Source organism: Emys orbicularis, chromosome 5 (assembly GCF_028017835.1).
Source record: "Emys orbicularis isolate rEmyOrb1 chromosome 5, rEmyOrb1.hap1, whole genome shotgun sequence".
Lineage (NCBI taxonomy): Eukaryota > Metazoa > Chordata > Testudines > Emydidae > Emys > Emys orbicularis.
This window is the reverse complement of record NC_088687.1, coordinates 55,512,073-55,539,986: the sequence shown is the minus strand read 5'-3', so window position 1 is coordinate 55,539,986 and position 27,914 is coordinate 55,512,073. Positions and strand designations below refer to the sequence as shown.

Below are 27,914 nucleotides of genomic sequence, written 5' to 3'. Positions count from 1 at the left end.
CTAGGATTCATGAACATTCATTAAGATGCGTGATCTATTATGAACATTCTATGAAGAACTATTAACATGCAGTTTTGGCGCATAGCTACATGCCTGCATGATAATTTAAGCAGGCGCAGTGCCTCTCAGACCTCTGGGAACTACAGTGGCTGTGCTCTACTTTGCAAAAACAAAGCTCTGCTGGCTGGTGTGGAAGGGATGGGATCGCTGATGAGCTCTGCAGGGTGTTTGTTGAGGCCTGTAGAAACAAAGGCAGCCTTTGGGCCCCATGACATAGAATTCTGCCTTTTATTTTAAAAGGAAAAGCAAGTTTCTGCCCCTTCTCAATGATGTAAAATGAGTGTAAGTGATTCTCCTGGATCAGATCCCACCTTATTAACCTTTCTTAAAATTCTTAGGCTGGCCCTCTGCTACCAGGGGGGTTACTATTGTGGGAAGAGTGCAGAGCCAGCGCTAGGCATAAGCAAACTAAGCAATTGCTTGGGGCCCCCCTATTAGTATGTGTTGTGTGTGGGGGGGGAGTTAAAATATTCCTGCTTAAGGCCCTCAGTGGGCTATAACACCACCTCTGATGGAGGGTCTGAGAGAATTGTTTAACAGGATTACCTAAAAGTGTGAAGACTGGGCCTGCTTGTTAAAAATATGATGCTGAGCTGGCTTTGGTGTGGGTACACCTGCCACTGCCACGGTAGCTTTTGTAAGAGAAACTTCTCTTCTGCATCCCCCTCTAGTGCCAGTAGGAATGAATGGAGGATGCATTGCTGTATACACTGTGCAGCCCTAAATCCCAGCTGCCTCCCAAAACTTCTTCGAAGAAGGAGGAGAGGCAGCAAAGCCAATTGAACTGAGTAACAGCCTGCACCCATTGCAGCCCTCCTCTCTTCCTGCCATTGGCCTGCCTGTCCAATGTTTAAAGAACGAGCACTGGGAGGGAGCCAAAAGCCTCATTCCCTTCCCCTGATTTCCCAGCAGCACTCCAGGGAACCTGCTGCTCCATCTGACCCCGAACAGTCAGGGGAAACCCATCCACCTCACAAATTAAAGGGGACCCAATACCTAATTCACCATCAAAGGGGACTCACTTTCCCCTGTCCATCTGCCCTGCAGGTAAAGGTAGCAGGTCAGCTATTGCCTGCTATTATTGCAGCCAGTACAGGCTAAAGGACACTTTCCTGCTACCATTACTCCAGCTGTGAGGCGCCTACCTGTGAAATAGTTTTCATGAGGTGTTGGGTAGGGGGAAGCATATTGGGTTGAGAAGGTGGGAGGCGGGTGGAAGGAGTGATGGGATGGAGGAAAATGGTCTGGAAATCATGGATTTTTTGAGGGGTGGGAAAAAATATGGAATTGATGGATTTCTTTATGTGCAGAAGAATAGTATGGAATTGATGGATTTTATTTGGTGAGAAAGTGTGTTTTTTACCTAAGAAATGTCATATGAACGAGATGGAAAACTTGAAGGGGCCCTTTGTTAAAAATTTGGCCCTCTCCCCTGTTGAGAGAAAAGCATCAGAATCAATGCTTAGCCTCGGATAGTCCTTGTGACTCCTCAACGCAGTGACTTCCTTTTCTCTCAGCCTCTTCAATGGAGAACATGGAGGCTCTTTACTCCCTCTGTTTCTCTTGCCCACACCTACATATTAGGGTTAGGGTTAGATTTTTGGATGTTTTTCTACATTTTCAAATATAGTTATTTCAATTACAAAGTGTACAGTGCTCACTTTATATTATATTTATTACAAATATTTGCACTGTAAAACTGATAAAAGAAATAGTATTTTTCAATTCACCTCATACAAGTTCTGTAGTGCAATCTCTTTATCGTGAAAGTGCAACTTACAAATGTAGATTTTTATTTTTTTTTGGTTACATAACTGCACTCAAAAAAAAAAAAAAAACAATGTAAAACTTTAGAGCCTACAAGTTCACTCAGTCCTACTTCTTTTGCAGCCAGTCGCTAAGAGAAACAAGTTTGTTTACATTTATGGGAGATAATGTTGCCCGCTCTTTATTTACAATGTCACCTGAAAGTGAGAACAGGCGTTCGCATGGCACTTTTGTAGCCGGCATTGCAATGTATTTATGTGCCAGATATGCTAAACATACGTACGCCCCTTCATGCTTTGGCCACCATTCCAGAGGACATGTTTCCATGCTGATGATGCTCATTAAAAAAATAATGTTAAGTTTGTGACAGAACTCCTAGGGGGAGAATTGTATGTCTCCTGCTGTGTTTTACCCGCATTCTGCCATGTATTTTATGTTATAGCAGTCTTGGATGATGACCCAGCGTGTTGTTCATTTTAAGAACAATTTCACTGCAGATTTGACAAAACGCAAAGAAGGTACCAGTGTGAGATTTCTAAAGATAGCTACAGCACTTAACCCAAGATTTATGACTCTGAAGTGCCTTCCAAAATCTGAGAGGGATGAGGTGTGGAGCATGCTTTCAGAAGTCTTAAAAGAGCAACACTCCGATGCAGAAACTACAGAACCCGAACCACTAAAAAAGAAAATCAACCTTCTACTGGTGACATCTGACACACATGATGAAAATGAACATCCGTTGGTCTGCACTGCTTTGGATCATTATCGAACAGAACCCATCATCAGCATGGACGCATGTCCTCTGGAATGGTGGTTGAAGCATGAAGGGACATATGAATCTTTAGCGCATCTGGCATGTAAATATCTTGCAATGCCGGCTATAACAGTGCCACGTGAATGCCTGTTCTCACTTTCAGGTGATATTGTAAACAAGAAGTGGGCAGCATTATCTCCTGCAAATGTAAACAAACTTGTTTGTCTGAGTGATTGACTGAGCAAGAAGTAGGATTGAGTGGACTTGTAGGCTCTAAAGTTTTACATTGTTTTATTTTTGAATGCAGTTATTTTTTGTACATAACTCTGTATTTGTAAGTTCAACTTTCATGATAAAGAGATTGCACTACAGTACTTGTATTAAGTGAAATTGAAAAAACTATTTTTTATTTTTACAGTGCAAATATTTATAATAAAAATAAAGTGAGCACTGTACACTTTAAATTCTGTGTGGTAATTGAAATCAATATATTTGAAAATGTGGAAAATATCCAAAAATATTTATATAAATGGCATTCTATTAACAAGTATCAGAGGGGTAGCCGTGTTAGTCTGAATCTGTAAAAAGCAACAGAGGGTCCTGTGGCACCTTTAAGACTAACAGAAGTATTGGGAGCATAAGCTTTCGTGGGTAAGAACCTCACTTCTTCAGATGCAAGTAATGGAAATCTCCAGAGGCAGGTATAAATCAGTATGGAGATAACGAGGTTAGTTCAGTCAGGGAGGGTGAGACTGAACTAACCTCGTTATCTCCATACTGATTTATACCTGCCTCTGGAGATTTCCATTACTTGCATCTGAAGAAGTGAGGTTCTTACCCACGAAAGCTTATGCTCCCAATACTTCTGTTAGTCTTAAAGGTGCCACAGGACCCTCTGTTGCTTTTTACATTCTATTAACAGTGTGATTAATCTTTTTAATCGCGTGATTAATCGTGATTAATTTTTTTACCCACTTGACAGCCCTACTTTTTTCCTGTTTACAATATTTCATTATTCTTTGCAGAATTCCCGTCTCAAAATCACTCTCACACTCATGGTTGAAATTAAATGTACTTCTTCATTTTCTCAACAATTTTCAGGCACCCTTGAGTTAGAGCTGATATCTAGAACTAAGATTTCCAAGGGGCCTCTACCTTGCATCTGATTTAGGTTTCAATATTATGCATGCAATTATTAGCTTGTGTAATCCCCCATATTGATGTGAATATCAGGTAGTTAGGTGTCTAACTGCCTGTCATGGATGTACAACAGCCGTTTTTTCCCACTTGTTTATTTGTACATACAGTATTTCAGCAACAAATTCTACAGGCTGGCTTTGAAAATTATGGCCTCATTAGTATATTAAGTGGTGAACAACAAGTCTGCCTGAGAGTTACTAATTTCTTACCACTTCCAGACAGTTGAGACTTTATTTAGAACATTCTTCTGATCAAAACAGTCCTCAAAAAAAAAAAAAAAAAAAAAAAAACTGTTACCTAAAGCAAAAGCACTTCCTTTAGCAACACTACATATTTCTTCTATATGAGGACTAGCTTCACAAATGCATACAATATGTATGGCCTTCTATGGGTACTTTCACTGTGAGTGTTTATATTGTTTTTTTAACAAAACACACACCTACACTTTATGCGTGTGTGTGTGCGCGTATATATATATATATATATATATATAGTGTGTAGGTATGTGTTTTGTAAAAAAAAAAACAATATATATATGCACATTTTCATGATTATATCATCATGACAACAGATTTATCACATGAACAGATTTTATGTTACAAGTACTAACAGCTGATTATACTGACTGATTAACCTATATGTAACTCATATTCAAATGTGTTGTTAGTTTCCCTTTGAAATCACATCTCTCCGTGAAGGGTTTGTGTTCCTTTTTAGCTGCCACCACTTTCATGTACATGTAATGGATGCTATATAATACATGCAGTACTAGTATTAAACACATGTATTATACTTTATTTATCACAAATCTACTTCATGTTCTGCATATCTCTAAATTTAGAATCTTATACATAAATCAGGATTATTTTACAGTATTAGGTAAACTTTCCCACTATGTGTTATACAATCTATGATTAATTGGACATAGTTTAAGATTATATTATGGGTTCAGATTGGAAGTGGCTAGCGAATTCTTTGTTATATAGTAAGTGTCTCATTAAAAGACCCTTGAAAGGCACGGAATCGCCAGCCATTAAGAACTATACACATAAGTACTGAAATACTGTAGCAACTTCTAAAAGTGTGATACATTCTACAGCAGAATTATATGTTGTAAAGTATGGTGATACACAATACAGAATAGTTTTAGATTAATAAGAAGTTTGCCTGAGTAGAAGTTCTGGCACAAATCCAGCCTCTTCTATCTCCGTCCAGCTTCCATTTGTTTATATTTGTCCGTAACCATAGTATTGTTTTTGAGTCTAAATTCTCCTTCTCCCACACATCCCATGTCTGAGTCTTCCCATCCCCCACCTCCACAGCATTGCCCATATGTGATGTTACGTTCATTATGTCTCTGCTTAAGTCCTCCTGCTTACCCTTTCTTTCACTTTGTCTTGTAAAACTCCCTTCCTATGCCTCCCACCACAGAAACACGCGGTACACTTCTGGGCACCCCATCACACATATATAGAAGAATGAACACATCACTCACCCTCTTTCTTCCATTAGCTATCCATTTATTTCAGGTCAAACGATTCATTTTAATTTTAAAGTGTGGATGGAGTCATTCCAAGCTCTGTCACTACCCTTGTCTCACAATTTCTCTCTGCTTATCTGGCTCTGGCCTCTTTTCTGGATCTAAGAGCCTTCTCTTCTGCAGCTTCTGACACCTGCAGGAGCCTTCTTGTTCCTCTCCAGCATTGTGATTCTAGTCTGTCTCATTCCAAATGACTTGACCTTATCTTTTCATCTGTGCTTATACCTCTTGATTTCGCTCCCGCTCTATTATTTCTGCAGTTTTTGTTATGTCCGGTTAACTCTGTAAAGTGTCATGGGTTGCAATTTGTATGGAAGATGATGTACAAAATGAAATTGCATTAGATACTGAATGTGGCATATAGGCAGGCTGCTAATATTGGTGTACCATCTCTCATTTTTATGTTTGCTTATTCAGCATAGGTCTCATTTTAGAAAATGGAGGGTTCAGTAAATGGGCACATCCTTTTGATAAAGCTGCACGTGCAAACCACGGTGTTGCAAACAAAAAGCCAATCCCGCAAGGTAACGAGCACCCTCACCTCCCATTGCAGTCAGTTAATCGGAGGCGAGGATGCTCAGAACCTCACAGGACTGAACCTAAAGTGGACAACTTTGCATCCAACTGTACATGCAAAATGTGGCATATTTAGGAGATTTAGCCCTTGGTTTTGGACAGAGTGAAGTGAACGACAAATGTACTATTTTCAGTGCCTTAAAAAAATCAGTTCCCATTCAGTTATTTACACCAAAGAAACAGGGACAATGGGAAAAAAATTATTGAAATGATGATATGCTGTGTAAAGATGTTACATTACATAATTTGTAGACACCTAATCTTCACTATCCAATTCAGTAATTCTACTGTAGACAATATTAAGAAGCCAGTGGTCTACTAATACATCTCTCCCTATGTTTCTTTCAATAATGTGTAGTGATACTGATGCTCTTTTCAGGATAGGGTGTGGACCAATGTGGGGAAGAGTTTAAACTGCATTATTGCAATGGTGGACAGACTGCTTGAAAAAGACAACAGCAGCAGTAGCATTAAGGAAAGTGAAAATGACCCTTCATCTGCAGATCGCATGGTATCACATACAAGTGGTAAGAAACCTATTTTTTATGATTGACTGGGTAAATAAAAGGAAAAAGTCACAATAAAAATGAGATAGAAAGAGTGAATAGTGTTTTTGATGAAAGTGCTGATAGTATGGTTTTGCACATTCCTAGCCTTGAATGACGGAAAGCTGTTTATCAAATTGCATCTCAGTTGTGCACTCAAGAACTGCTTGCAGTGCTCAATTTTTTGTGCTACATAAAAGCCTCCTTGAAAGAACAGTGTTTTCCTTTGAAGTCTCTGACATAATTTAATCTATTTTAGGTTTTTCTTGAAAATACCATTCAGAAAAAAGACTCGAGCATACATTAACCCTTAAGGAAATTTTAACACACACTTTCAAAATGTCTTTTGCTCATAAATCCTTTGCTGGTTCCAAAATCAAATCATTTTTTAAAGATAAAGTTGCTTCTCTTTTGTGAATGCAGCAGTTTCTACAGAACTGGATATTAGGTAGAGGATGATTTAACTATATGCTGTGGAGAAAATTCTCACAGATCCACATAGTGATTCTGGGCTCCATTATTCTGTTCTTCCTACTGGATTTCTAATTGTTTTCATTTGCACAGAGAGTGAAATGTCTTGTTTTGTGTGTGTTGCAGTGAATGTAAAAGTGCCTCTTTGAAGGTGTATGGTATTCCATGACCTAAGGAAAGGGTCTTGGAACCAGAACCAAATTCTGGGCTGCAAACTGGTAGAAAACTTACTCTTCCTTTTATTTAGTGGGACAGTGCATGATTTGGGCTCCATGTTTTCTTTTATCCTGTAATTACTTCTTTGTGTGTTTCCCACATTTTCATGACTTGGTTTTAGAACAAAGATATTTAAATTAGTAGAAATTTTATAAGATTTGGTTATTTAATTAGTTAAAGCTAATATTCCATCCCATTTGTGTACTGCTTCTAGGATTTTAGCTGTAGCCCTGATTTTAATGCAGCTGGAAGGCCAACTTATTTACCAATACCAGAGATTTGTGCCAAGACTGGCATCCAAAGTTTCTGCATCAAATGTGTCACTCTATTTTTATAGTAAAGAGATGGAACTTTTCTTACCTGTTACATTTGCTTCTGTGAGTTTCTCTCTATAGCAGGTGAGAATCTACCTCAGCTGTAAGGTCAGGGGAATGGGTGGCAATTTTTTGGTCTATTCTTTATTCTCCAGTAATAATTTGTGGGAGTGGGGTGTGGGCACAGTATGTGGATTCAGAACTGTGTTCTACTTGAAATGTTTCTTGTACATTGGAGTGAGGTACAAAATCTCACAGATCAGCTAGGAATAGTCTTCAGTTTGAAACTATCTTCAGGAAGGGAAACTCAACAGTCCTGGGTCTGATAAAGACAGCAAAACCGAATCTTAGATGTTCTTGTGGCAAACTGTTCCTCTTTCTCATCACCCCCCTTTCCCCCCCCCCCCCGTGATAGTAATTAACTCTTACTAGTTTTTTTCAACATCATGAAGTAATAGTAGATTTCTTAATAATGAATATTGGATTTGTTTTGCAAATGAGGCCTCTGTTACGCTACCTGTGTGTTAGATATGTACAGTTCTCTATCTGTTCTCCAGATGGCATGGATCATTTTGGCTGTAGAACAAGATTTTACATTACTTTAATTTTTTTTACCTTAACTGAAAGAAATTTAGAACTTTGTGTATGTGTTTTGGAAGTCCTCTGCCCACAAAAATAAGAAATTAGAGAAGTATAACTTTTAAAAGTCCATTTTTCCCTTGCTCTTTCAAGCCTCATGAACATTTTCCTGGTGGTGCTCTCTAGATTGAAACATATTTGACTAGTCCCATTCTATTTGTGTATGATATTGTACCATTAGCTATAACAAAGGGACAAAAGGTGCTCTTTGCTTACACTCAGGCTCGTAATTTACAAAGCCAGGTGAAAAGTTGATTAGAGTCTTTATCTCTCAAATTCAAAACTACTTTGAATTACCTTCCCCCAAAAATGTTTAGCTTGAAAGGGATTTAAGAAATGTGCTAAATGTTCTCCAAGCAAAATGAAGATATTGCCCTACGCTAAGCAACAGTACTGTTTTTAATCTGAGGAAATTACAGGAGACATCATTTGTTCCACTCATAAAATCTCTTCCAGAGTTGAAAAACAGGCCAAGAATAAACAAACCTTGTAGTAATTATGACAATGAAGCAAATTCTTCTTCTTCTTTTTAAATTCTGCCCTTATTTCTTCTCAGATGTTTACTAAGGGCCTGACCATGCTCCCAGTGAAGTTCATATGAATTGACTTCAATGAAAACCGAATTGGGGCGTTTTAAAGACCTTTTTTTGGATTTCTTCAACATCTACTTAGTTGTAAATTGTAGGTTCTTTATTTTGTTATATTTTATTTGTCAGGAGGCGTGGCTTCATTTTTGCATTAAATTTTGATGGCTTAAAGTGGAGCTGGGAAGGGTAGACCTAGAAACTGAAATGTTTTGAAAGTTGCCTCCTATTGTAGAACTTACTTTAAAAAGTTATCTCCACAGTGTGGAAAGCTTTCAGGTATTGGAGAGCAGTAGGAACTGGTGTAGTTCAGGTTGCGTAATAGACTCCAGTATACCTTCCTGTTTTCAGTTCCTGATAATGTTCTGAAACTTTTGCCTTCTGAGGCCAAAATTTTCCATGCTTGATCTCTGCCTAAAGGTGATATTTCTGTGTGTGTGTGTGTGTGTGTGTGTGTGTGTGTGTGTGTGTGTTTTAAGAGTGTGAGGTGGAAAATTAAAGATTTATGATTATGTACGCAGAAGTCAGGAAATGCCACAGTCAAGGTGATAAACTGAACTTTAATTCTGCTCCGTAGGGTACATGTAGCCTTTGGTTACATTACATGATGTCATACTATTTCTCAAGAAATCCAGCATAGTACCATGATATTTTACAGCCATAGATACACATTTATATCTTGCAGTGCTGTATACTATTTTGTGTATGCAAGACAAAGTCCATGAAAGTCAATTACATGAAAATTTCTCAATGAATGTTGCTTACATGTTATACCACAACTTAAACATAACAAAACTGAGTAATACTGTAAATGTACTAGCATGCATAGGTCCCCAGTTAACTCAGTTAGCTTCCTAGTTGACTAGCTCAGTCCCGAAACTGACCCTATAAGAAAAGCTGTGCTGTTGGTTGAAAGGAAAATATATATAACACATAAAGTTATAACCAGATTATTAAAATATGTACTTTATAGAGAAAAGAACTGATCATATAAAAGGGCTGTCAATAAAGATATATTTGATCATTATGACATAAAATTAGTGTAAGTATTAAACAATGGAAAAAATGTTACAGGATTCTACACCTGTGTATTTAAGGTTGTAGAAAATGTTATGATGATATACTGGATTATCTGAGCAATAGGATATGTTCCAGTAATTAAGGACTACATCATAATACATACCCAAAGGGTGAAAAGGTAGGGTTTCATTTTCTTTGCACCCTCTGAGTATATACTTCCTGAATTTTAGGGTGCATAACATATCCATTGTATGTAATTTCCTAAATTTTAAAATGTGAATACATTTACCGTTTGACTTTTTTCCCTCTCATTGATACTTACTTCAAACAAGGATTGTGCCCTCCTTAATCCATCTTTTCTTACAGTCTGACCGTTGAGTATATTCTTAAGGCTGAATTTGAGATATCAGTTTCCAAGGTAACAGACTATGGTGTCATCAGCACAGGATTATGATTTCACTGCAGGATAAAGCATAAAGAGAAGATGGGTTTTAAGGGAGAACATTGTTTCTTAAGCTTCAGTGTTTTGCTATGGAAAATTACTTGACAAAGTTAAATTATGTTATTTTCCCCTTTTTTTTTTCATAGTATTCAGACTGTGAAAGTCCTTTTTTAAGGATTTCAGTGTTACCAGTCTGTACCATGCAGTAGCTTGCTCTCATGCAAGCACAGGATTCTACATTCATCCTAATGTATATGTTACGATTTGTAGGTGGACAGACTGATGGGATAGTTTTGTGGAATGATCTGCTCAATGAAATTGAGAGGGATCCCACAGCTCTAGATTGGAACACTTTTGTAATTACGTGCTCTAGGGAACCAGGTGCTTCTGCACCTGAACCATTGTCTTTCTCTGTGACAGAGTAACTAGGGGGGATTTGAAACAATGCTATGTTCCCTTTATAGTTTTCTTCCTCAAGTAAATAGTTTTCTGTATAAAAGTTCCCCAGTGGAAATGTATTTTATGTTTGCATCAGATACCATCTACTTTCAGGAGCAGGAGCATGGAAATTTCCATAAACTTTTCTCTTGTGTTCCTCCTTTTTCTGTGTCTTCTCTTCCCTGTCTCTTCTTTCACATTCTCCTTTTCTGTAGTTTTCCTGTGGAACCCCTTTATTCTTCTACTTCCACAGCCCTTATATATGCCTCATATCCGTTATTTTTATCTTTCTTGTTCCTTTTTTCTTCCCTCTCTCCCTTAGCACGCTCTCTCTCTCTCTCTCTCTCTCTCTCTCTCTGTCTCTCTCTCTGTCTCTCTCTCTCTGTCACTCAAACTGTAAGACTGCCCAGCTTCAACAACTTGAATTAACTGATAGATGCTAGGAGGGAATGAGGTCTTTCTAAAAGACCCACTGTCTGCAGTGCAGGAGGGAGGGAGATAGTGTTTAAATGAATCAATAATGTTTTAAAATACTGTCAGAAAATCCAGAGCAAGATAGCAATTTTATAGCAAGTGTTATTTTGTTAATCCTATTTATTGTGTGTTTTAAATTTGACTCGCTTCCTGTCTCAGGTTTTCAGCCTTCTTCATTTGTTTTCGGTATGGCTTCTGATTTCTCTCATAAACAATGCTGAGGGCACACTCATATTTGAGTGTGGTCAGATGGTTTCAGCATCCACTGTTAATCACTGTGATTATATGGAAAATTTTAGGTTTTAGGCAGTAGAATAGCAAATCTCCATAAACCGTAAATTGTTCCACTTCAGCATCAAAGTTGTGCAGTTAAAATAAACATTACAGCAGGTTCTGCTTTCCATACAGCAAAGAGGTGAAGCTGTTATTATTTTATTATATTTACTGCAGTAATACACAGAGGCCTTCTCGGAATGGGGTCCCATTGTGCTAAATGCTGCACAAATGTGATAAGACATGGTCCCTTCCCAACGGCCTTAGCTACTGTATTTGAGTTAAACCTAGCTCAGAGTCCTCATTGGAAAGAGGAAGAAATTAACTGTCATTTTATAGTAATAATATGTAAAATATTTGAACCATGATAAATAAGATTTCTGAACTCTCTTTTTAAGAAGTTTACCTGAGAATAATTATTTCGGTCATGTTCATAATACATTTTGGACTAAGAAGGTTCATTATTTGGTAGCATGTGAAGCTTGTTTTTTTCTGCTTCTTCCCTTGAGACATTAGACTATATCTAACCTGTTTAATGTTGGATATTAAGACAGTACTTTTTGTTCCTTCATTATGTCCTTTGACCTATTTCATGTCCTGTCTGAGTAGTTTATTTACATAGTTCATGTAAATAAAAGTGAAAGAGATTAGATAGCGCATATAGTGAAATTACTCATAGTTTACAGTCCCAGCTACCTTTTTGTTATCATAGCTCCCACTTCCTTCTGCTTTCTGTTGTCATTCAACTCTCCTGTTTTTTAATTTCATACCATTTTAATTTTGAGACAGTTGAAAGCCACAGAAGTTTTCACTCCCTTTACAGTAAGGAGTATATGGTATTAGACAGCAAAGATAGAATTAGCCGCATATGAATCCTCTAAGTATGTTGCTGGGAAAAGTAAGAGCATGCCTGGGGCGGCAAGCCACGGGGGGCGGCCTGCCGGTCGCCGTGAGGGCGGCAGTCAGGCTGCCTTCGGCGGCATGCCTGCGGGAGGTCCGCCGGTCCCACGGTTTCGGTGGCAATTTGGCAGCAGGTACGCCGAAGGCGCAGGACCGGCGGACCTCCCGCAGGCATGCCGCCAAAGGCTGCCTGACTGCCGTGCTTGGGGCAGCAAAATACATAGAGCCGCCCCTGAGTAAGAGAGAAACTTGGGGTTTTGCTAGCTCACAGCTAGTATATTTCAGTTCTCATTAAAGGGCCCAGTTAGGCTGTGCACATAGTGGGCCTGATTTTGAAAAGATCCGGAGTCTATGACCGTGCCCAAAAGTATATATCCTAATGTAGTGTGCCTAATTTGTGTGAGCAATTACCACTGTGCACATGCAACTTGGGTATTGGGATGCAGAAATTCCCAGTTGAATGCCAAACAGACTATTTGCACATACAGTCATGGTAATTGCACAGACAAATTTGGCTTGTAATCGTGGACATGTCTTTGATTTTTTTATATGGCCCTAGGTGCCTGATTCTATCAAGCCTTTACTTTTGCTGTGAATATCTTTTGCTGGTCTGGGGAGGGGTAGTTTGCACCACTTCCTTCCCTCAGGAATTCCACTAGGAAAGTGCAGCTTTAAGTTGTAATTAGGATTCCATAGTAGCCACACTTCTCTGCTGCGGACTGACTCTGAGGTGTTCTCAATCAAGACTGCCTTCCGGCTTTCCCGGCCATGCCCCCTCCAGGACAGCAACATGCAGTTTGAAGCTGTGCTGTCTGACTGCGCAGACTGTGATGGAAGGGAAGCTGTGGGGACCTTGCACCATTGCCATTCTTCTCACTGCTTCTCCCACCCTAACTTATGACTACATAAGACAACAGAACCTAGGGCTGAATCTGGCTCACGCTCTCAAACAACAGTGTTTTCTCTTTATAAAGTACTCCTATAAAGCCTCTCAGGGTGTGTGTACCCTGCAATAAAACACCTGCTGCTGGCCGGTGTCAGCTGACTCAGCTATAAAATTGAAGTGTAGATGCTCAGGCTCAGGCTGAAGCCTGGACTCTGGGGCCCCGTGAGAGTAGGGAGGGAGTCCGAACATCTACACTGCAACATCATACCCCACAGTCTGAGCCCCATGAGCTCAAGTCAGTTGACACAGGCCAGCCACAGGTGTTTTATTGCAGCATAGAAATACTCTCCGATATGAGACAGGTATACTCTAGCCAAGTGTGCTGAAGTCTGTAATAAACTCCAAAGTGTAGTGGGGGAGGGGGGTGTTTATATAAATCATATAGACCTTGGTTCCCAAAAGCAGCCTAATAGCAGTAAAGAGCTCATTGTGCCCTTTAAAATGGTTAAATTTCTGGCAATTTACCCTCAACTTCCTCAGCTTGTTAAGCAGTTCGCTAACCAAAATAACACTTTTTAAGTAGCATAAAAAGTGTGAAGTGAAAGCAGAGGTTGAAGGAGCAACAGCACTGACTGCAACTGCCATTATCATGTACAGTTTGCACACAAACACTGAAAATAAAAATATCTAGTTGTTCCTGAGCGAATGGGCTTAAAATACTATTTAGAAGAACTAAAAAGCTGAATTCATCTTTCACTTTTAGCCCTTGTGTGTGTGTTTGGGATGAAAACTGAGAATATAAATGAGATCAATATCTTGTGGTGGTGTACAGTTTACACTCAGAGGTGTGTGTGTGTGTGTGTGTGTGTGTGTGTGTGTGTGTGTGTGTGTGTGTGTGTGTGACACAACTTCGTCCACTGGGTATTGACATGCACAACTTTTGCTAAAATTGATGTGAACTGTGTATATAAATCCTACTAAATTATGGTTGTGTATGGGACTCGAAGGCTCCTGAGACTGGTAATGGGACACAGAGTTTTTCACCTCTTGGTTCAAATCAGGCCCAATGCAGTAGCTACCAAAATTGTTTCTGATGGCTGTTCAAAGATCTATGTGGAATGAGCTGGTGATCTCAGTTCAATTCCTAGTGGAAAAGTGTCTGCACCTGAAAGTCCACCATCACCAACACCTTCTTGGTGTTTTTAAGAGATGCCAAGGGTTGAATTATCATGGAGACCACCCTTAGAGGCATATTGACAGGGCACAGAGGGGAAGCTTGTACTGCTGTTCCCTATGGTGTCTCCAAGCCAGGCAGTCTGGTACTTATTCAAGAACTAATCTTTATTTTTTTTAAAACTAAAAAAAAAAAAAAAAAAAGACTTTATCCTTCAGTGGGTAAATTCCCTGGTTTCTAAACGTGAAGGGCTATTCTTATTTTATAATGGGGAATGATAAGTGATAATGCAATCCTGTTTCAGACTTATTTTCTAGCTCCACCTACTGGAGTTTAAACATATTCTGTGTTGAGTGAATGAACAAAAAATCAGTGTAAACAATCAGTCAGATGATTGGTACAAGTAATTTAGTTCAGTTTGAATAATTTTATCTTGTGCCCTGCAGGAAAAAAGCAATTCTATTTATATTCTAGAATAACATTCTAGTATTGTCCCAAACTGAATGTGTTCCTCCTAGATCATCAGGCGAAATGTAGTGAGCCTAGAGATTTTGGAAAACTGCTTTTTAAAACATAACTAAACAGATGTATATTGTAAGTGATATAAATATTTTGATGGGTAATTTTGCTGGCATTGTTTGTGGAACTTAAAAATTCAACAGGAGTTGAAACATTTTTAGATATTCAGTGTGAGAATTTTTGATTAAAATAATTATCCTTATGAATCCCTTATTTAATATACAAGGTCAACTCTCAGAGATCAAGTTAATTAATCAGGCATGCCCTGTTTTCATCACTGTGTGGGCGATGACACTACAAACACAGTTGCAGGGAGATGCCCAGAGACTGCCGAGGTGCGTGCTGCAGGAAGTGGTTTTAGTTCAGTACTAGATATAGAAAGAGGTTCCAATTACTGAATCTCCAGTGATTTTCATGACATTAATGAGTACGGTGCTATTGGTGGTGCCACTTTTTGTGTGAGATATAAAACCAAGGTTTTAAGCACCTCTGATAATTGAGTAGAATAATGTTTAGTACTTCCATGCTCTTAGATCTTCAAAAGTACTTTATTAATTAGTATAGTGATGTTGATATTAACATAAAGTACTCCCAACACTGACAAGAGTAAGGGTTTTTATTCTGCTGTCCAGCGTAAATTTCAGTTTGAATAGTTAGAATTCTGTATATTCACAATGAAGTTTCAGTTGGGTATAGGTTGCTGTGTACTCTTTAACAGCTGTTGCTGTCAATCTCAGAAGTGACTTTGTTTTGGTGGTAAGTTAAATGTTGTGTGCATGTCTGAAATCTCTTCAGCTGAAAAGTCTGTATTAACTGGAGTGTAGTTATGTTCCATAGGGTTGCACTGAGTTAAGATCCACTCTTGTGATGTGATCTTGTGGGAGATATAGTCGTGCGGCGCTTGTGAGCTCCCTAGGAGCCAAGTGTCAGTCCTGCAGCATTTACGAGTTTTGCAAGACTGAAGCTCCCTGGAAGATTTCTCCCCTCCTCTCCTTTTCTGCTGAGCCATCTCTATGCTATAATCAGGGCAAATCTGATTATATAAACCCACAGTTATGAAGGTATTGGGAGTATTCACAAAATTAGGGTTCTGCTATGTGTATGTATTCGCAGAGTGTATTTGGGACCTTTCATTAAGAAAAGAGATGAAAAGTATTTAAGTAATATCTTTTCTTTACTTACTGTACATTGAACACAGACGATAGAGGCCTACAGCCCTGCACTGGAATTGCCATTCTTTTCTAGCCCACTGGTTCAGATACAATAGTCTGTTTCCTGATAAGTCGGCAGTGAACAAAATTTGATGCTATAGAAGAAAGCACACTCCCAACAACCAGTGCAGTGAATCTTATGTGGAATACTTTGGGAAAGAGAGGGAAGAAAATTCAGATGACTTCCTATTTAGATTGTAAGCTCTTCAGTGCAGGAACTTTCTACTACTCTGTATCTAGCACAATGAGGACCCATTCTTGGTTAGTCATTAGGCATGATTAATATAATAATAATAATTAGAACCTGAAACTGAAATCTGATCATCATAACTTGCCTGTAACCACTAAGTGTTGTTAGTAAGTCATATAAAGGTTAAGTTATATTGATGGTTAAAAATTATCTAGCTCTTTTTAAAATCCTGTCACGGTATGTGCCTCAATAATTCCTTGAAGCAGTGAACTCCATATGTAACACATAGTATATTTATAATAAAAAGAAAATACTTCTGTGTTTTTTTGTAATATCGATGGGTTATCTCCTTTGACTGAGTGATCCCAGTTACATATCGTTGGTTCCATTTCTCCCTCTCACTGGGGTTCAGAAATTTATTTTCCTGACTCAAAGATAAGACTGTAATAAAATTCTAAGATTCAAAAGCATCTTAAATGAAACAAATAAAGCTTGTCAAAGAAAAACATGCCTAGGTCTAAGACTCCTTAGCTCTCCCCAGGTAGTCTCAATCCAATGAATTTGCAGAAACAAGATCAGAAAATATGACACTTAGATTTCTAGAGCGCGCTCTCTCTCTTTCTCTGTGATTGCCAGTCTTTTTGCCTGACCCTCAGCACTGCAGTACCTTAGGGCAGTGGTTTTCAAACTGTGGGTCGTGACCCAGTACTGGGTCGCGGAATGTAAGGCACTTGGTCGCGATGTGTCTGGTCAGCACCGCCGACCGGGCCATTAAAAGTCCCGTCGGCAGTGCTGCCCAGCTAAGGCAGGCTAGTTCCTACCTGTTCTGACACTGTTCTGCCCCTGCCCCAAGCACCGGCTTCGCACTCTCATTGGCTGGTTCCCAGCCAGTGGGAGCTGTGGGGGGTGGTGCCTGCAGGTGAGAGCTGGGCGGAGCTGCTTGCATGCCTCCGACTAGGAGCCGGACCTGCTGCTGGCCGCTTCCGGAGCCCTCTCCTGCACCCCAAACCTCTCATCCCGGCCCCACCCCAGAGCCTGCACCCCCAGCCCAGAGCCCTGACCCCCTCCCACACCCCAGCCCCCTGCTCCAGCCCTGAGCCCCCCTAGCCCCCCCAAACCCCTCATTCCCAGCTCCATTGGGTCACAGGCATCAACAGTTTTCTTCAACTGGGTCCCCAGAAAAAAATGTTTGAAAACCACTGCCTTGGAGTATGTCTATAGTACAGCTGGAAGTGAGTCTCCCAGCCGAGATGGACAGAACTGAGCTAGAGCACTAAAAATAGCAATGTGGATGTCCCGGCTCAGGCTCTCAAGCCCACCCAACCCTCTAGGCTTCAGAGCCTGAGCTCCAGCCCAAGCCAGAATGCCCACACTGCTATTTTTAGTGCGCTAGCTCAAGCCCCACTAGTGCGACTCTGTCTGCCCAAGTTGACAGGCTCACTCCCAGCTGCAGTGTAGACATTACCAATCTTTTGCCTCTTGAAATAGGATGAATGTCAATTATACTTTTGAGGCTACTCTAATGTGATCAGGTGTGACCCTGCTTATTACCATATCAGGCAATGAAGCATCCTTCATATTAATACTATGACAATAAACTCTGCTCTTATCACATACTGAATTACTTCTCTGGCACAGCGTATGCTGTGTCTTCCAATCTCATTCATTATTGTGTTTGCTTTCCTGGGCAAACAGTTTTATTTCATAGATTCATAGAGCTTAAGGCCAGAAGGGACCAGATCATCTAGTATGTCTTACTGTGTGTCTTTACATTTCTCTCAGTTACCCCTGTCTTGAGCCCAATAACTTATATAGTGTTTGGCTAAATCATATCTTCATAGAGTTATAGACTGTAAGGCCAGAAGGGACAACTGTGATCATCTAGTCTGACCTCCTGCATAAGACAGACCATAGAGCTTCCCCTAAATTATTCCTGTTTGAACTAGAAAGGCATCCAGGCTTGATTTGAAGACATCTGGAGATGGGGAATCCACCACTACTTCCCTTAGTAGTTTGTTCCAATCATTAATTACCATCACAGTTCAAATCTATGCTTAATTTCTAATCTGAATTTGTCTGGCTTCAGTTTCTAGCCATTGGTTCTTATGACCTTCTCCATTGGATTGCTAAATTTGTTAGCACTTGGTATTTTCTTCCTGTGAAGGTACTTACACACTGTAAGTCTCCATCTCATCATCAGTCTCCATCTCACCAATGTCATATACAGAGATATAATCACCTCCCTACTCCTATTAACTACTCCCCGGTTTATATGTCCAAGGATCACACTGGACTTTTTGCCACTGCACTGCAGTGGGTGCTCATGTTCAGTTCCTAGTCCACTGTGACCCTTAAATCCTTTTCAGAGTCACTGCTTTCCAGGATACAGTCACCAGCTCAATAGATATGACCTGTATTCATTTTTCTCAGATGTATAACTTTTCATTTGGTTTTATTAAAACACATTTTGTTTGAATGGGGCCAGTTTGTCAAGAAATCCAGATTACTAGATGACTGCCCTGACCTCATAATTATTTCCTACCTCCTCCAACCTAGCATTTCAAAAGTTTCTTTTATCCTTCATAGTTCCCTACTCATAGCATACACTTTTGGTCAGAATTTAGTTCATGGATATATCTTTTCAAATCATAGTCTAAATTAACTTCCCCACAGGACACCTCTGTCTTCCCTTTCCAGTATTAATTAGTCCTTCACTGATCTGGCTTGGAATGTTACTTGAAACAATTTGTCATTATCTCCAACTTAATTTATATTGTGGCAGAGCTCCGACCTTGTCTCCGTGGGTCCGGCGCTTCCAGGAGGTTTATGCTAGCCTCAGAAGCTCACTGCGACCCGCCATGTAGCCCTTCTCTCTCTAGGGCCAGGGTTACAGTCTACTGAGCCCTTTTCATCATAAGCCAGCAAGGAGGTTGGTGAGAGAACTCCCACAGTCTCTGTTGTCCCTACGGGCTTATTCAAGAACAGTTTAGCCTATGTCCTGACAGGGGCCTGTCTTCCTCTTCCAGGAGGTGTTTCTGTAGTGGCAGGTTGGGGGGAACCCGGGCCCGCCCTCTACTCCGGGTTCCGGCCCAGGGACCCTAGTGGCAGCAGCTGTTGGCAGCTGATCTTTCACTGCCAGAGCTGCTACACTTCCCTGGGCTACTTCCCCGCAGCTCTCCCGCTTCTCTCTCTTAACACCTTCTTCACCCTTACCTTAGGTCTCCCTTTCCAGTGGCTTGAGGGTGTCTTCATTACCCAGCCACACTTCCTTTCCTCTGGCTCCCTTTTCCTTCCCCTGGCCTAACCAGAGTGAGCTCTTTTACAGTATCAGAGGAGCCTTAATTAGAGTCAGGTGTTCACATTAGCTTAACAGCCTCACCTGACTCTTTGCAGGTTAATCAGAGTCAGGTGTTCTCATTAGCCTAACGGCCTCACCTGACTCTTTGCAGGCTAATTGGAGTCATGTGTCCACCCTACCCTGGAGCAGTCCCCGCTCTGGTCAGTCAGGGAACAGAAAACTGCTTATCCGGTGGCCCGCATATCTGCTTTCTACTACTCTGCTATACATCAGCTGGCGGCTCCTTCACGGAGCCATGAGCACGCGCGTGTACTTGGCGCGGTTCACTCCCCTCCCAGACACCTGCCCCTTCTGCGGTGTGAGGGAGACCCTGGTGCATGTATATCTGGAGTGTGCCAGGTTGCAGCCCCTATTCCAGCTCCTCTTGGATATATTATTACGTTTTTGGTTGCACTTTTCCCCTCACCTGTTCATCTACGCACTCCCTATCCGTGGCCCAACAAAGTCGCGGGACCTCCTTGTCAACCTCCTCCTAGCCCTGGCCAAAATGGCCATCTACAAAACCAGGGAGAGGAGGTTGGCTGATGGGGTTTCCTGCGACTGTGGGGCCTATTTCCACTCCTCCGTGCAGAGTTCCTCTGGGTGGCATCCGCTGGCTCCCTTGACACCTTCGAGGAGCAGTGGGCGCTGTCCGGGATTTTCTACTTGGTGTCTCCGTCAGATTCCCTTCGTTTAGCTCTGTGACCTCACTCCCATTCCTGTTAACTCCTTAGTTGTCCCCCGCAATTATTTGGAATCCCGGACCTGTGGATCCTCCCCTTAGGCTGGGGGGAGGTCCTTTAGCAATGGGCGGGTGGTAGCTTCTGCCCACCCACTGCCAAAGGACCTCCCCCCAGCCTAAGGGAAACCCGCCCATTTTCTGGATCCCAACAGGACTACTCTGCTGTACCCAACTGGCCTGGGTCTATCACAATATATTTAAATGGAACATATTTTCATTAAGTCTGTGATCCTTAATAACACCAATCCACAGCAAATATGGTAGCTTGCTGTACGTTATTCAGTCTGTCACACGCTGTATAATCTTGGTGTTTTCTACACATCTGAATTCTTAAGGTAAGGTGATGAAAATTGGACAGATTCCTGAGGCGGGTGAATCTTGGTGGGATGTATTAGAGATTAGGCAAACCCTGGGTGGTTTGGATGCAGATCTAATTTTATTAAAACCTACAAAGTCCAAATGTGGAGTAGTGATGGGGCCAGTTTGGATAAATGATTCCAGTTTTTGTCCATCACTAGATATGTTTGTTGTATTCCTTTTTATTTCACTCAAGCATTCCATTTTTAAAAGTATTTCATTATTTGAAAATCTTTTATTTTTAATATGCATTTTAATAACACATCAAAATATATTTCAAAATATTGTGATACATAGTTATTTTCATTACCAACATCTGTCCTTCAGATAATTCCCAAAGTCATTTTATTATCCTTAAATATCCAAAACAAAAAAACAGAGAAGTTCAAAAAAGATAGAGAAGAATGACTAATCCCCATACCATACATTACTCTGCTAATCCTGCACCCAGCTGCTTCTTTTCCTTGCCTTCCAAGGCTGATCTCCTGTCAGATGTGGGCAGCTCCCACTCTCACAACTAAACTGTATTTGTTCAGCTCTGTATAACTTAGATTATAAACTCTTCAGTGCAGGAATGAGGAGCAGATTCTTAGCTGGTGTAAATTGTCAAAAAAATGATCCCAGTGATTATTGGACCACCTGGAGAGATCCCTAAGGGTATGAATGAGCAGCTCAGGAACACATTAGGAATCATAGATTCATAGGACTGGAAAGGACCTCGAGAGGTCATCTAGTCCAGTCCCTTGCACTCCAGTTACCCTGGCAGGTGTTTGTCTAACCTACTCTTAAAAATCTCCAATGATGGAGATTCCACAACCTCCCTGGGCTTACCCACCCTGACAGTTAAGAATTTTTTTCTTAATGTCCAACCTAAACCTCCCTTGCTGCAATTTAAACCCAATGCTTCTTGTCCTTTCCTCAGAGGTTAAGGGAGAACAATTATTCTCCCTCCTCCTTGTAACAGCCTTTTACGTATTTGAAAACTGTTATCATGTCTTCTCTTCTCCAGACTAAACAAACCCAATTTTTTCAATCTTCCCTCATAGGTCATGTTTTCGAGACCTTTAATCATTTTTGTCGCTCTTCTCTGGACTCTCTCCAATTTGTCCACATCTTTCCTGAAATGTGGCATCTAGAACTGGACACAATAATCCAGTTTAGGCCTAATCAGTGTGGAGTAAAGCAGAAGAATTGCTTCTTGTGTCTTTCTTACAACACTCCTGCTACTACATCGTAGGCAGTCATTTCCCATTTTGTATGTGTGCCACTGGTTCTTCCTTCCTCAGTGGAATATTTTGCATTTGTTCTTATTGAATTGCATCCTATTTACTTCAGACCATTTCCCCAGTTTGTCCAGATCATTTTGAATTTTAATCCTATCCTCCAATGCACTTGCAATCCCTCCCAGTTTAGTATTGTCTACAAACTTTATAAGTGTACTCTCTATGCCATTATCTAAATTATTGATGAAGATATTGATGAAGATATTGAACCAGACCCAGAACAGATTCCTGGGGGTCCCCTTTCCATATGCCCTTCCAGCTTGACTGTGAATCACTGATAACTACTCTTTGGGAACGGTTTTCCAACCAGTTATGTACCCATCTTATAGTAGCTCCACATAGGTTGTATTTCCCTAGTTTGTTTATGAGAGGGTTGTGCGAGATAGTATCAAAAGCCTTTCTCAAGTCAAGATATACCGCATCTACCTCTTCCCCTCTATCCACAAGACTTGTTACCCTGTCAAAGAAAGCTATTAGGTTGGTTTGACATGATTTGTTATTGCCAAATCCACGCTGACTGTTACTTATCACCTTATTATCTTCTAGGTGTTTGCAAATTGATTAATTATTTGCTCCATTATCTTTCCAGGTACTGAAGTTAAGTTGACTGGTCTGTAATTTCCCAGGTTGTCCTTATATCCCTTTTTATAGATGGGTGCTACATTTGCGCTTTTTCAGTCATAGTTCCATGAACTTCAAGTAAGCTATAACAATTTACCCATCTGGCCCCATGCCTTCCCACATGTTTTTTTACAGAGCTGTGAATAACTATAGTGCTATAGAAATAATAACACAAGTAAATATGGCAGTTAGATTTATACAGGAGTATTTGTTTTGGGTCACATCTAATCCCAGCTCCCACCCTGAGTATGTAGTTTAGACACAGGGGAGATATACAGGGGAAGGAAGAGAGATGAATATTTTCCCCAGGATAACCATTCCATGGATCCTGCTCTAGCATAATGGTTAGAATGGGGTTGGAAGGACTGGAGGATCTACACAGCCACTGCCAACTTCTCTGTCCCCTGAGAAGAAGCTTTTATCTACAGGTTTTTCTACAATATAACTAGTCTTCATGTTCTGTATTGTTCCAGGTGACTGGTATGAGCAGCTTTATCCCCTCATAATTACACTCAAAGACTGCATGGGAGAGGTGGTGACAAAGGCAAAGCAATCAATGACTTTTGTTCTACTTCAGGAACTTGCATGTGGCTTGCCACAGCGTTTGATGCTGACCCTACGAAGAGACATCGTCTTTAGTCAAGCAGTAGGTGCTTCTTGAGTCACTGTTTTTCTGTTGTGATTACTGTTTGTTATTTTCATTATTGTAATTAATCTTGGCATACATGCAGGTATTCGCCATTTCTTTTAATGCAACACAACTTCTTCATTTGTTTTAATTCATTCACTTTAATTTTCTGTACTATGATGAGCAATTAATTGATTTAGGTTGGGTTTGACTCTTAGATTGGGTTTGCAAAGGAGCCTAAGGGACTTAAATGAATAAATGTCATTTAATTTAAATAGGAGTTGGGTGCCTAATTACCTAGGCTCCTTGGAAAACCCCAACCTTAAATATTAATAGACTTAAGGGCATCTTTCTGATCTCGGTTACAGCAGTGTAAATCAGAAGTAACCCCACCTGAAGTCAATGAAGTTTCATGGGTGTAAAACCAATTTAAGGTCAGAATGAGATCCATATATTTTATGTATTTTACCCTACAAAATACCATAGTATACAATTGAGATGATATATATTCACCAAACAGTAATTTCCATCTTGTTCTTCAGTCACCAAAGTACAACCTGTATCCTGTAGAAAAATAGCAAATATAGTTATAAAACTCTGGTATTACACTAATTAATCTGTTTTTTCCCACAAAATTTCTTCCATCATATTTTTTTTTAAGCTTGCTGGATTGGTCTGTGGGTTTATAATCAAATTGCACACAAGTTTACGTGATCAAGGCTTCCTACAGCAGCTTCATACTGTTGGGTTAATTGTTCAATATGAAGGACTTCTCAGCACGTATAGTAAGTATTGCCCTGGAACAACATTGCTTAGTCTTTTTTACAAACCAAGAAGTTCACCCAGTAGGTTCTTATTTTAACTTTTATTCAGTAATTTGGCTTATTGAATCAACAAATATTACCCTAATACAAAACAGCAGGCTTCCATACAATAGCACGGTTAAAGCCAATGATATAGTACTATATGTCAATTCAACATAATAAAGTATAGTAATCTGCTTTTGTTCAGTTTCTTTTGAAAACACACATTCTAATTATTCCATGTGGAGTGCTGAATTGTAATGTCATTAATACAAGAGACTGGTTTCCACAATACAACTATTGTGACTTTTATATTTGAAAAATACTGTAAACTATACTAGTACAAGTGTTTAGCCTGACCCAAATAATTGGTTTATACAACTAACCCAGATACCCAGTTTAAATAGCTACTAAATCTATAATCTACTGCCAGTCAGTATTTCTGGAAATTACATGTCAGTCTTTGTGATGTGAAGATAGCACTAAGCTATTTAAATTCCCAACTGCTTCATAGATGCTTTGACGCAATACACCACAGCTTACTAGTTCACCTTAGAACACAGCTTTGCTTAACACACAGTACTTAGATTTGTTTATAGAGAAATCAAGTACAGGTTTATTTAACAAAGGATAGCAGATTCATTTGATAGCAAACAGAAATGTTGGAAACAAAGGATTACTTATGAAACAAAATTGTAACGTGCTTTCTATAGCCTAAACTTAACTAACAAGTTGTTCTCCTATATAAAAAAGTTTATCTCACCCAAAATTCTTTTCAGTGATTTCAGCCAAGCCTGACTGAGATCCCTTTTTCATGAAGCAAACCCACTGTCAGTTTATTTCCTTGGTGAAGGATGCCAGAGTGTCTTTTTTCACCACTAGATAACCAGACCATACCTTTGATTTTCAACTGAAAATAGGATAACCCCTTCCCCCCTCACGCCCCACTGTTTACCTCTTCCTGTTAATTTTATTTTGAAGTCCCCCGCAAGCTCTTCATTAGCATTTCACTTCGTATGCTGATAAACTTCTACCACAAGACACTCAATACACAATAGTTAGCTAGGGAGATAAGTGTCTCCCACCTCCTGTATGGAGAAGTTTTTCTTAAGGCATTCTACCTTTGAGTGACTTCCCTTTAACTACAAGGTCTTAAGAACATAATTTCCCATGTTTATACACACACACACACACACGTCTTTTTATATATTATCTGCACATACATTTCGTAATGATTATGATGACCAGGGTGAGACCTTTCAGTAGAGACCTTACATGACCCCTTTTGGTGAACCCTGTAACCCTACATACCAGTTGGCACCAAGAGGTTTCTGAATCACAGATGCCAACACTGATAGCTATTAAGTGGGAAATTTGGAGGGAAAAATTGCAACACACTTTGAAATGCACTGAAAAGAATGGATTTTTTTAAATCAAGCCAAGTTGTTTTTTCTGAAAATAGTGACTATCCCACTTAAGTAGGGACAGTTGGTATCTATGCAGCCCTTTGCCAGTCCCAAAATCAAGTTTTATTGTTTGTCCCCCACTATAAGACTACCTCAGTATAAGGGGCTCTCTGGCTCAAGTCTGTCAGAGGTCCACCCATTATAATACTCAAAATCTTTGCCCTCCAAGAGCAGAACAGTCTTTAAAGGGCTTGTCAATATGGGCAAAATTTTGAAACCTGGCTGTCCTAAAGTTTTGTCCCTTGAATGTAATGACCTGATTTTCAGAAGTATCCAACACCCACAAGCACTGGTAAGGTCATTGGGGGCAGAAAGTTCTCAACTATTTTTATTTAGATGCCTTAAATGTGAATTTAGTAGAGTAATTTTGGTCGCTCCGGTTTGAAATGTATTACACTTATCGTACTAGAACCCTTTCAGGTATAGACACTAGCTAGTCAGTCATATCTGCATCTGTTAACATCTTTTGTAATTTTTCTGTACAGGTGAGGAAATTGGGATGCTAGAAGATATGGCTGTGGGCATTTCAGATTTACAGAAAGTAACGTTTAAAATAATTGAAGCCAAATCCAATGACTTCTTGCCTGTAATAACTGGAAGGCGGTAAGTATTGTCCATTTCCTGAAGCACAAGCCCAGAGACGTGTAGCTTTAACTTGTGCCAGTAAAATCAAGTGGAAACTCAATGTTTTTCTTGTTGCTGTGTTTCCTTATGTGGGAAATGCTATAAATGTGACTTGTCTGAAGAGTGAATAGATGGCCTGTAAAGGTAGTAATGTCCTGAAGAGCCTGTAAAGGTGGTAATGCTTTGGACTTTCTAGTGCCTTCAGCTGAGGATCTCAAAGTTACAAATATTAAATATTAATTCTCACTGTGTCCCTGTGAATTGTGTACTTGTTGTTATCCATTTTTATATACGGGGAAATTGAAGCACACAGGGCCAAAATTTTCAAATGTGGCCTCTAAGTTTGGTTGTCTCAACGCAGGGGCCCAGCTTGAAACACGGGAGGCCTTTTCTTCAGGGGTGCTGAGCACTCAGTTTCCATTCACTTCTGTGGAGATGTGGCACTGCATCTCTGAAGATCTGACCTGAAATGTCCCTAAACTGGGAACCCAAAATTAAGATGATCCAAAATTCTGAAAAATTGAACCTACATGATTTGCCTAAGATCATACAGGACATTTGGGGCAGAGCTGGATGTAAAAAACAGATATTTTTAATCCCTACCTGTGCTTTAAATACTAATATACTTTGCTTCTCAAAGAAGTAGTACTGAAATTTAGTACATAAATTGAATACAGAAATAGTGTCTGTGACATACGGGGATTGAAAAGGATAGCTTGCAAGTGATGAACTTTTTTTTCTTTGTTATTATCCTAGTCTAAAACTTCAAATGTTTTTACCTGTGCAGGAATTATTTCCTTAATAGTGCTATAATTCTTAAGATGACAGTAAATTAAATTCAGCTAAAAGCAGCAACTTTTTAGAAAAGATGTATTGCCACTGTTGGGGGAAGGAGGGTGTATTCACCACTATTTTTCTTTATTATTCCTGACAATTCATTCTCATGCTGTGCACTTTCCGAAAAGGGATTGAAATAAATATCCAGGAAGGTCAGAGCATGATGGGAAAACATCAGGAATAATTAAGAAAAATTATGGTATATAAAGTAGACCCTGAACAGAAGAAATATGTCCTTTGTAAACATTCCCATCAAAAGTCTTGAAAAATCCAACAGCCACTGTTACTGGCTTGGTGCCATTACTGCAGCTGATTGAATTGTCATGCTAGGAGGTCCAGGTTTTGAAATAGACATGGGCTTTAAGATGCTTGAGGCATTATGGATTGATAGAACAGATAGTTGTCAGGAAGAGGACTTGCTGGCTATCATGACTATACTATACTTACTGGTGGGTGAGTCACTGAATGAAATTGGTGGTATCAGTTTATTAAAAGGAAGCTTTATCTCTGCTGAGCCCCATTCCTGTTAGAGATGTGATGACACAGTACTGATCAGGGGCACAGGAGGTTAAATGTAAAGAGCAAAAGTAGGGTCAAAACCTACCAATTTTCTGATCACTGTAACAAAAAAAAATATTTTCTGACAATAACTTTTGTCCTTTTTTGGGGTGATCTTATATAATAGAGGTCTCTAAAATGAAACTTGCAGGGAAAATGCAGAGCTGCTAGACAGAAAATTCATTTACCTCTTTTTGTTATAAAGCTTGCAAAGTCAGAGTATTATCTGTAATTTGCTTTGCAGGGAAATGCTTAGTCCTCAATTTTATGTATGAAAATAAGTCAATCCAAACATCGCAGCTCTAATGTGTGCTGCAGCCCCGAAACATCTTTCAGTAAACAATGTTCAGTTTTACATGCTTAAAGGGTTGTTATAAACAAAAGTAGTAAAAAAAAAAGTATTTTTAAAAATTCCTTGGCATTTTTTTATTATATACATGAACTTTGAGTCATGACAGGGTAGTT

At 39.8% G+C, this 27,914-nt stretch overlaps 1 protein-coding gene across 8 annotated transcripts in view; it reads left to right on the top strand.

Annotated features, from left to right (window-relative positions):
* INPP4B (inositol polyphosphate-4-phosphatase type II B) overlaps positions 1 to 27,914 on the top strand; it is a 305,271-nt gene that overhangs the window by 209,506 nt on the left and 67,851 nt on the right. For 7 of the 8 annotated variants that reach the window (XM_065404687.1, XM_065404692.1, XM_065404689.1 and 4 more), the window contains 4 exons: positions 6,277 to 6,424; positions 23,007 to 23,179; positions 23,823 to 23,946; positions 25,916 to 26,033. In XM_065404687.1, coding sequence (XP_065260759.1) covers positions 6,277 to 6,424; positions 23,007 to 23,179; positions 23,823 to 23,946; positions 25,916 to 26,033 — 563 coding nt within the window. The remainder of the gene's footprint in view (positions 1 to 6,276; positions 6,425 to 23,006; positions 23,180 to 23,822; positions 23,947 to 25,915; positions 26,034 to 27,914) is intronic. The other variant, XM_065404693.1, reaches the window with a different exon arrangement.